Genomic DNA, 10,948 nt, shown 5'->3' with positions numbered 1-10,948 from the left:
AGCCACCTGGGGCAGGGTGGGCAGCAGAAAGGGAAGTGTGGGGAGAGGAACAAAGCTTCTCTTCTTGCAGCATCTGTTTTATTCTCAGCCTCTAAAATTGGGGCAGTTCTCCTTGGGGACTGTTTGGTTTTTTTTTTTGCTTGGGTTGGCTGCATATATCCAGACTATTTATAGCTGCTGTCTCTGTAGCTGTGGCTTCCATTAACAAGTAGGATCTGAAGCTGCCCAGCAGCTGTGAGGGCTTAGGTGTCTCCTGATCAAGCAGAATAACTTGAGATAGGGAGGGAAAGATTTAGAGACACAGCATGAACCTCAGCAGGCTTTGATGTCATGGGCACAGGGAACTCCACTATGCCCTTGAGGGTCTGGGCTGCCTGGGAAGCCAGGCAGAGGTGGGGCATGGGGAAAGACGTGTGAAACTGCCTTTTTTCTGTCAGGTGGAATGGAAAGTGAAGGATGCCCCCAGGATCATCACTTTGATCCCTCTACTCCTCCCCTGGACCTGCCTGCATTGCCCTGGGTACAACAGGCAGCCCCCGTCTGGCTTTGATGCTCCTGGTACCTCCCTAGCTAATGTGCACTTGTGATCTGGCCCAATAGGTTCACAATGGTTTATTTGATTTTAGCTGTTGGCTATTCCCACCCTGATCAGGCAGGTCCCATTTTCAGAGCTCCCAGCAGCACCTGCACAGGGAACACAGGGAGAGGGGATCTAAGCTTGCCCACCCTTCCAAAGTGAGGTTTGTGGCACAGGAGAGCTGGCAGCCTAAGCCAGGAGAGGAACATTCCTGACCAACAAAGCTGTGTGGCCTGAGGCAATGGGCTCTCCTACAAACTGCATCCTCTAAAGAGAGAGAAGCATCCCAGGAGATGATAAGGACAGCTTTTATCCAGGGAATAAAAGGGGGAGACTGCTTGGGACATCCAGCACAAGGGCCACAGGGACTGGTCACACACACTAGAAAAGCACGTGGCACACAGAGGCTGCCAGGAGGGGCTGTGTTGTGGTTTTTTTCCCAGTAAGGGTGTAGGTGCATGCATATCCCTAGGGAACAAGGGCTTGGCTCTCTCCCCTGCCTAGGTTGGGGTGGCAGAGCTCTGCTTTCAAGGCCATAGGTGTTGGGAGCAGTCAGGGCTGAGCTCTGCTCCCCAGGGTCATGGGCAGGACAGGGCCACCCACCCCCTCTGCCTCCCCCCACCCCTGCACAACACGTACAGGCGAGGCAGGGGCGGTTTTATTTCAAAGTAGAACAAAGGTGTCTTTTATTCTTTCTGGAGATGCCACATTCAGATTTGCCATGAGCATGTCTGTGCTCAGACTGGCTGCTTGTGTGCGTTTAGTCAGGGCACAGGGAAAACCAAAAGCTGGAGGCTGTTTTGTAACCTGGCTGAGCCTCACCTCTGGTAAAGAAATCCTGTTACCCAGCCAAACAGTGTGATGGCATGGTCCCTGGCACAGCACGTGTTGCTGAGCAGACAAGCTCTACAGAAAAAATCTTAAAACAAAACATACTTTCAGACACTTCACATCAACTTTTCCCCTAATTTTGCTGGGAAGGAGTTTTGGCTCCAAGAGTACTCCCAAGCTTCTCACCTCCCTTCATACCTCTCCCCTCCACCCGGGTGCTAAACCAGAGAGTTAGAGTGCATCAAGGATGTTGTCAATTTTGGTGACCAGGTCCTGGCGCTTGTTGGAATGCATCTTCTCATTCTCAATGTATGTGTCCTTCTTCAGCTTGCCAGCCACCAGCCGCTCAGCCTCCACTGAGGACTTCAGAACGAGCTCCTTGACTTGGCCATCAAGCTTCTGGATCTCACTTACCTTATGGGAGTGAGCAAAAAGGGGAATATTAGAGCAGACAAAAAAACATCCCCACAGTCAAGCTGGAATTGAAGAGACAGTAAAGATGGAGCAAAAGATGAGGTTGATGCTAAGTGTAAACACTCCCTGCCCCTGAGTATTGCCTTCTGAGCTGTCACATCTCTTTGGCATCACATCTTGAGGAACATCTGACTGGATAATTAAGCAGTGGAGATAAAGGGGCTCCAAGGACCCAGGAGCCATACTCCTAGGAGACAGGGGCAAATGACTGCTAAAAGATTTTAAAGGCTTCAAGCTAAATCACAACTGTGACAGCTGGAAGCTGTATCCCTACAGCTAATATTAATGGTGTGAGAAAAGCAGGTCTGTAATGACAGAGATACCCTTTGAGTTAATAACAGATTAAGCAAGGTAGATGCTGGTTGAAGGGACATTTTAATCTCTAAGGTCCATCACTTGGAGTTAAGTGGCTGTTGCAGGTAAGTGTTGAAATATATTGGAGGGAAGAAAGGCTAGTGGGTGCATACTCACTGTGCCATGGCTTTCAACATTGAACAGCAAAAAAACCCCTGAGGAGCATCACATTACCAAAATTCTGTCAGCACCCAATTCACATGTACAAGAAAGTAAGAGATGAGGGAGAAAATTTTTGTTTGGCTGATGTCAGTAGTAAAGTCAGAAGTGATAACGTGTTGATAGTTTCCATTTTTGCCCAAGTGTCACAGCCATGAGCTCAGTGAGAAGCATCAGGACTGTGTTACAAAAGCATTAATCTGTACTCATACAGCTGGTTCAAGGGCTGTTTAAGAAACAGAAAAAGCAGGTGTTTACCAGCAGCACTTACAGGGCTGTGCAACAAAGATTACTGCAAAAAGAATAACCTCATCTTCACACCTGCTGGCAGGGACCAAGCCTTTTTCAGAGGGGAAAAAAATTATACAGGCTGCAGAAACTAAACTCCAAATTAAATCTCATCCAGAATACTTGATACAGCAAAGACTAGGAGAGCTCAAAAAAAAAAAATTCTAATTTCTTACTTTATCACATAGGTCAGAGCCTTCTGTCTTCAGTTTAGACTGCAGAGAGGCTATTTCATTTGTCAGGGCTTTGTGCTCTGTCTCCAAAGCCTTTTTGCCACTGTTCAGGGTGGAGATATCCCGTGACTGCTTGTATTTATTCACTGCTTCATCAAAGTGACGGTACAGCCCAAGCCTCTTGTTCACCAGAGTAAGCACTTGCTCTGTGATGCAGGCAACCTTCATCCTAGCTTCAGCAGCTGGATCCTGCAAGAGGACAGAAGGGAAGATCAAAGCAGTCCTATCTGTGACCTGCAGGAAGCCAAGACTGCACTCTGCTACAGGACTGTTACAGAAACTTTGAAATTAGTCAGCTGACTGTAATTAAGTGAATGGTACAAGTACTGATTGGGGTAAGCACCTTTCAGCACTCAGCCTAGCCCAACAAATAGCTTAACAAAAAGTAAGTTTAAAAGTTGCAAAAAGAGAATTGCTGACATCCCTGCTTCTCAGGGAAAGATTCCTTTTCATCCAGAAGTCACATTCAGGTTAGCTGGAGCACACCCATTCAAACCCTGGAGGAGTATCAATGCTCAGGCATCATAAAACCAGGGTTCTGCTTAAGCATCCAGTAAGATACCCAATCAGCAGGAATATTCAGTAAGAATTACTGGTAAGAAAATTACTCTCATCTGAGTAAGTATCCCCCAGGGCTCTGCCTCATACAGCACCTTAGTGATGGAGAAATCCAGCCTCACGTAGACGATCACAGTGAAGAACAAGATGTAAAAAGCTCCAACCACCAACAGAGGCTCCTGCAGCATCAAGATTTTGTTGAAGGTGTAATGAATCTAGAAGAGAAGTTCAAAACACTGAGGAGTGACCCATGTCATGATGAAGTCCCCTTCCCAGGCAGAACTGGCCGTGCAGTCCAGCCAGCATGTGTTTCTGGAACCTGATACAGATGTTTGTGCTGCTGGATACAGATGTGCAGCTGCTCAGGAAAACCATGCAGAGAGGCCACACTCACCACGATGTCTTGGATGTGCTGCTCCACCAGGTTGCTCTTGTGTGCTACAATAACTGGACGTCCAAAAGTATCCAAGTAAGTGTAGTGAAGCTCATCTGAAGCACGATTGATTTCATAGGGGCTGTCCACATGGATATTCCTATGAATAAAGCCAGATAGTCCCATATGACTATACAGTGAGATGATGTACCCTAGGACTTGTCTGGCCAACCACAGCCTCGAGCACAGGCCAGTTCTGCAGTTTAAACAACTCTCTAGAAAAAAGAAAAGCAGCGTCCCAAGGCCTCCTCTACATGCACAGTCACAGTTTTGTTTCACTGTCCCCAAGCCATTTCAGAAGGCTACGAATTGCCACCAACAAACACAGCACCCTCTGCAGTAGCAAGCCAGGACTAATGACACTCACTTGGCACCTTCTGGCAGGACAATCTTGACAGTCAGAGAGTCTGTAACTTGCTCATCAAATACGTGGTCAACAAATCTCATTTTCAAGGCATACTGATCACCTAAGAGAGGGCAGACCAGAGGGTGGTTACAGTTCCTCGGAGAACAAAGGGCAACCTTGATGCTCAGCTCCTAACAGAAAACCAGAATTCAGATGGATACATTGTGCAGCAGGGGGCACCAGCTCACTCAAGTATATTTTGACCAGATTATCTACAAAAACCTGAAGGAAGCCCAGAAAAGAAGGATTTGCATAATCTGGAAAAAAAACCTAGCAACTCATGTTGCTAAGGTGCAGCATACCATAGCTTTTAATTCCTTGCTGTATAGCAACCACCTTTAAACAAAGAGAAGGCTTCATATTCCCTCCCCCTGTGCCACCCACCAAGATTGTAGAGGTATTCATAGCTTGGCAGGTTATATCCGATGATGTAATGGGTTTTCCATCCCCCAAAAAGTGGGAAGCGGGGACGGATCTCCATCTCCACGGAATCATCCAGGACAAGAAGGTGACTGGTAGAGATGTTTCCAATTTCATCTCTGTAATAGACATCCTGAGCAGCAGCTGGGAGAATGGTCTGTATGGAGAGAAGCAACAGCCAGTGAATTGGTGAGGGATTATTTCCAGTGAAATTGGCAAAACCAGTGATGGCTGTTAAGCATCAAGGAACTGTGAGAGATGACAAAATACCCATTCAGTTGCACCAAGTGGTAAAATTGTGCTATTTTGAGCAATCAGCCACACAAGTGACTGCCAGCACTAAAATCACTTGGCTGCTAAATGAATGTGCTTTCTCCAGGCCAGTATCAAATATCCCAGAGAGCAAGGGATCATCATGCTCACCAGGAGAGCAATTTCCTTTTCACTCCAGCCTGCTGCCCTACCTCACCGAGCTTGCTGGCTTGATGCTCAGCAAAATGAGATTTCTGTTTGGCTGCACCCCTTTAGAGAATTACAACAATCAATCCAGGAGGCTGCAAGTGACAGAAAGGTTTTGGTTCAGATGAAAACACATACTTTTCATATGTGGCTAGCATAGCCACAGCTTCAACTCTTGTCAAATGCTTTGTGAGCAAGGAAGGAATGCGTGAGTTCCCAATTAGTCCTGTTCATCACGATGAGGGTAGGACAGAGCAGGCAACTCTGAAAATGAGAGGGTGGGGATAGAATGAATGGCCCTTGCACAATGGAAAACAGAAAGGAGAGCTGTTAGCACAGGGAGCAGAGGCTTTAGACGGTCCCTGAGATTGGAGGGGTGGGAGAAACACTACATGCCCTGGTGTATGTAGTTTCTTTGGCCAACAGATGCAATGAAGCATAGAACCTCCTAAATCTACCTCCTAAAGCCATTCCTATCTAGCACAAGCCTTCTGTGAAAATAGATCAGAGCCTGAACGTTCCCTTCTTACTTAAGATGGAAAGGACAAAGGAAAGGACAACTCTATTTTTCTTTCCTTCTGGGGATGTAAGAAAGAGGGAAGCACAGTAAAAAGAAACATTATGAAAAATGTCAACCTTAAAAGACTTGACAGAAGAGATCCCACTGTCTGGCTGTCTCTGGTAGTCATATCTGGAGAAAGGCCCTTTCAGCACTGCTCCTGTGTGCTTTAAATCAACCGTCTCTTCAACAGCAATGTTTCCCCAGTGAGACACCTCAATCACTCTGGTCATACTGGTGATGGTCAGGAATGGACTGTTATTTTCATAGTGCACCTTCAGAGTGTCCTAAGAAGGAGAAAAGATCGACTATTAGACCTGAAGTGAGGAGCAACTTTTCCTTACAATTACCTGTCTCCATATCCCACCAGCCTCTCAGGTGCTATCTTTGCAAGATGCTTTCTGCAGAGCCTCTTTGCCCAGACATTTACCTGGCTGTATGGAGGGATGTCCTTGAAGGGGCCATACTCTATCATGTCTTCCGTGCGGGAAGGGTTGCCCAGCTTGGTGTAACTCTCCACATTCCTAGAGGCCAGTTTGACCCGGGTCGTTTGGATCTTGGTGAGGTATGGTGAGTAAAAATAGTGATTTCCTTCAAAGACCACAAACTGCTTTTCACTTTGGGTGATATGGGTGGGGTAGGGCTGCAGGACGTGTGTGAAAACCATGTCAACAGATACACGGACCTTGGCTCCTGGTGCCAAAGGAGATGGCAGCTTCACAGAGAAGAATTTTCCACTGGAAGGGAGAAGAACAGGTAAGTGAGACCTTCCCTGAGAGAGCAACCAGATCCAACATTTCCTGTGGATGGGAACCCATGGATCACATACACCGTGTGGGATTGCTGCCCATTATTTTATTTGCTCCTCAAAGGCACACAGGTGCCTTGTCCCAGAGGGTGTGCTTAGTTCTGGGCTGGGCTAACAGGGGATGAGCTGTGCCCAGGCACAATTACAGCCTTTGCTTTGCAGAGACACACGAGTCCCATCTGGGAAAGGGAATAGTGACACATTCCCCTCCCTAGTTCTGCATTTACAAAGTACACTTCAGATGGTGTTTAACATTCTTTGCCAGATGACAAGAATGATTTGAATCAAGAGGAAACATGCTGATTTCTATAAGACAAATCACAAACATCTTAAGTACCTGTTCCCACAAAATCTGTTCATTCTCAGGTTTTTGACTACAGGATCTGAAACTGAGAGGGCTGGAAAATGACCATGGGTTTGGACTGAGGTACTACATAAAAAGAAATGAGATTCCACTAAGCCTCAAAGGATGCACTGGATGGACCAACGTGATGACAGAAGAGAACAGACTTAAAGTCACTCCTGGTGGCCTAAGAGCAGGATTACAGGAGACCTCCAGCTGTCAGAAACATTGGTCCACCTTACCAATTCAACTCCACAGCTACTGCCCTTTGAAACCCAGTAGCACCATTCTTCTGACCCACTTTACAAGCACTTTGCTTCTCAGCTCTCACCACTCAGAAACACGTGCTTGTGCCAGTCTTTCAGCACATGCACAGTATCTCAAATTTGCCAGTAAAGAGCCTGGGGCCAAGCCAGCATCCTCCCTCCCTGCAGCAGGCAACAGCCTGTGCTGGGCTGCAGTATCCACCATGCTGTGGTACTCCCCACATCACAGATGAAGAGCAGTGTTTTGGGGAGGCTGCCAAAGAGCACTTACAGCCTCTCTGTAATCACCACTGCCAATCATTTCAGGGCCCCAAAAGGAGCAATGGGTAAAAGTATGACTGTAGATAGGATGCTTCTCTTACTTGATGTCCCTTGATGAAGGAACAGGACACTGAGCACAAGAGATTCAGCACAGCTGAGCTCCCTTAAAAACAGGTGAGTGGCATTGAAGAGAGATTCTCTCCCTTTAAAAGACTCTTCCCCTCACAAGCAGCCTTGGTGGCTGAGAGCAGTGGGTGTGAGCTGCTTGTGTTAGGTTCAGTGCAGAGACCTAAAGTTAGATGTGCCATGTCCCAAGGAAAGAGCACCTGAGGGAAGCAAATTACTTCTACTGTGCCGCGGGAATTGGGTTTGGCTGCTTGTGTGAACTGTGCTCCCCAGCTCTGTAGCACACCGGGATGCAGTCTGACTACTGAGTGGACATTTTCAGGAACAAAAGATTTTAAGGATCTCCAGGTATGTGGGTCTGCAGTAGTATTTCTGCTCCATCCTGAGGACAAGGATATAACTCAGATGTACAACCTTAGAGGGTGACACTCACCTTTTGCCCTTAACTTTAGTCTCTCTCACTTCCAAGGTGTTTTCCTCCTCTTCCTCCCCCTTCACCTGCTCCAAAACAACAGATTGATTGCTATGCTGCTGATGAAAACTTAAAAAGTGGATATGTACGGAGTGTGCCCTGGATAAGGATATTAAGTGGATGCCCTGCCCCCCATCCCTCCCAATACTAGAAGCTGACAGAGAACTACTTTAAAAAGTAGCTTTTTCATCAAAACAAAATGCAATGGGGACAGTGTGCAAGATCGGATGCTGGAGATTCCCACAGTCACTTGAACTTTAGCAAATGAGAATCTCTGTCAACTGCTTTTGTGTTTTCTCACGTAAGTTTTCTACAGTGGCTGGGAAGCAATCAAGCTATAGGCACCTGACTCGGTCAGCCAGGAAGAAGGAGAACAGTGCAAATCCTCCTGGGATTAGAAGATCCCCTCTTGCACTTACACCCCCTGGGGTAAGAAGTCGGGGCTCCCCCGTCCCCGCACTATCCGGGGCTGCAAGCAGCGCTCCAGCTGCTCTCGTTACGGCAACAATTAATTAGCAGCAATTCATTAGCACTTCTCGACCCCTCAGCCATTCGCCCCTTTGTTCCGGATACCGGCAGCATCCAGGCAGCGGGAGCACCGGGGAAGGGAGAGCCGGGCCCCGACCGCCACGCCGGCTGCCCCGGAGCCCTCCGCGGGGCGTGGAGAGCGCTGTGCCGACGTGTCCCTGCGGGAAGCGGGGCCCGGGCAGCACCCGGGGCCGTGCTAGGCTCCCCCCGTGCCCCAGGAACGGGGCCCCGTCCCCCGCCGCCCTCCGCGCTCACCTGCACGCCCAGGTAGGCCAGGCGGGACTCCAGGCCGGGCTCCAGCGCCAGCAGAAAGGCGGAAGCGGCTGTGCCGCCCGCCGCGTTGGAGAGGCTGAGCTCGGCCGAGACCTTGGCGAGGTGGGTGCTGAGGTCCACGGAGCGCCGAGCCTCCTCCAGCAGCAGATCGGCGGCGGCGACGGCCCCGGCCGCCGCCAGGAAGAGGAGCAGGCGGCAGAGCATCCCTGCCATGGCCGACACGCCGCACGGGGAGGGCACAAGATGGCGGCGCCCGCGCTGTACAGGGAGGGCACAAGATGGCGGCGCCCTGTTGGGGGGGGAGGCTCACGATGGCGGCGCCCAGCGACTCTTGAGGCCCCCTGCGCGGGGTAGGGCGGCCGCGCGAGTGCCTGAGTAGAAAGGCTGGGCTTGGGGTACGGAGGTTTGGTCCCGGGCAGAGCCCCGGGGCTGGCTCCAGCCTCCCGCGGAGCTTCCCAACAGCAATCCCGGGAGTTCCTGCGGTTCGGCTGGGCCCTGGGGAACTTCGAGGCCTGGCCAAGCGCTAGAGGGATGGCTGCCACAGCGGGACCCGAAAAGGATCAAAAGCGGCTATCATCGGAGAACTGAGCGCATCCCTGTGCTGTTAAGTCTCCATCCTCCCCACAAAGCAGCTGCTTCCCCCTCGATCCAGTGGGCGGTGGTAGCAGTGGCGGCTCTGTCAAGAGGGCACTGAGCCGGGATGGAGCTCACGGTGCTGCCAAATTAATGAGCCCCAGAGCTTTGAGCAGCGCGGTGTGGCTGGAGGTCACCCTGCCCCTGCAGAGGGGTTGGAACCAGGTGACCTTCAGGGTCCCTTCCACCCCAAACGGTTCTGTGATGCTGTGAACCTGGGAGGGTTTGTCTCTCTGGTAGGTGAAGTGGTGTTGCTCTGTAAAGTGATGTTTGAGATAAGTAGACTTTAAGCTAAATCCAGATCTTCTTCCCCCCCTCCAAAAAAAAAAAACAAAAAAACAAAAAAACAAAAAAAAACAAAAAAAAAAAACAAAAAAAAAAAAACAAAAAAAAAAACAAAAAAAAAAAAAAAAAAAAAAAAAAAAAAAAAAACGAAAAAAACCAAGCAAGCCCACTGCTGATAGACAGGTGAATGATGCCAGAGCAGAAGTGCTGCAGGCTGCATGGTAACCTCAACTAGCTTGGGGAAAAAAGAGATGGAGAAAGGAAAATGTTAGTAGTTTAACACGACTGGGGAAGAGGTGATTGACACTTTATTCCTAAACATCTAAAGCAGATAAAAGCAAGGAAGGGATGTTTGCCACGATTGCCAGAGCAGGGCTTTTGCCTGTGAGCCCTATGGGACAACAGACTGTTCATGTTTGTATAATGTGATCCAGGAATCGACCTTTCTTTCAGATTCTAATATGAGTCGCAAAGATAATTCTTTGAATTGGCCTGATATTGCCAAGTATCAGAAGGGGATTTCCTAAATATGTGCTGAGATCTGGAGACAAATAGCCCCTTGGCAAAGGCTAAATAAAATGGCATGTCTCCTGGTGTGCTGTATTCAAAACAGCATCACCTCGTAACCAGCCTTTCCTTTATCCCTGCCCTCCAATTCCTATAAGGGATGCTTTCTTGGCAAATTACTTCAATTTCCCTTTGATTTATTTAGGCACCAGAGCTGTGAATTTGGCAGCTGGCCTGCTAGCATATCCTAGTGCAAGCGGGTGGCTTTGTCACCGTGTTTTGGGTGACAGCAGGGCTGTCTTCCAGAAGCACGGCAGGAGATGGTTGCATCAGGGTGTTCAGCTCCTCAGCCTTGTGCTTCCAGCTAGGTAGATGTTCCAGGTCTCTCTGCTCTCCAGGAAAAGCACGTTTATCTTGGCTCTCTTCTCTAAAGAGCCAGGCTTTGGGGCCATGGGAACTGGGTAGGCAGGTTCAAGGAGAAAATAACTGTGAAATATGGATGGCTAAACAAAACTGCTGGCTCTTATTTAAGGCTGGCCAGCAGTGCTGCAGCTGGGTGCTCCCCCCAGTTGTCCAGGTTGGTTTTATCACGGAAAAGTTCTTTAGAAGTGGCTGTCACTGTTCTTCCTTCAGCCCCAACCTCCTTCTCGCAGGGAATAAATTAACTCCAGGCTGCATCTTTGATAACACATGCA

The 10,948-nt window shown here is 48.9% G+C and overlaps 1 protein-coding gene across 1 annotated transcript; it reads right to left on the bottom strand.

Annotated features, from left to right (window-relative positions):
* Positions 1–1,233: 1,233 nt before the first annotated feature.
* Positions 1,234–9,148, bottom strand: RPN1 (ribophorin I). Its single transcript, XM_071755955.1, has 10 exons — positions 8,811–9,148; positions 7,989–8,053; positions 6,182–6,488; positions 5,829–6,038; positions 4,698–4,890; positions 4,275–4,374; positions 3,869–4,007; positions 3,570–3,689; positions 2,860–3,105; positions 1,234–1,822 (listed from the first exon to the last, which is right to left on the bottom strand). Exons 1-10 carry the CDS (start codon positions 9,039–9,041, stop codon positions 1,640–1,642), a joined length of 1,794 nt encoding a protein of 597 aa, XP_071612056.1. The 5' UTR covers positions 9,042–9,148; the 3' UTR covers positions 1,234–1,639.
* Positions 9,149–10,948: the final 1,800 nt, after the last annotated feature.

This window comes from Heliangelus exortis, chromosome 12 (assembly GCF_036169615.1).
Source record: "Heliangelus exortis chromosome 12, bHelExo1.hap1, whole genome shotgun sequence".
NCBI classification, from domain to species: Eukaryota; Metazoa; Chordata; class Aves; order Apodiformes; family Trochilidae; genus Heliangelus; species Heliangelus exortis.
This window is presented reverse-complemented; position numbering and strand designations above follow the sequence as displayed.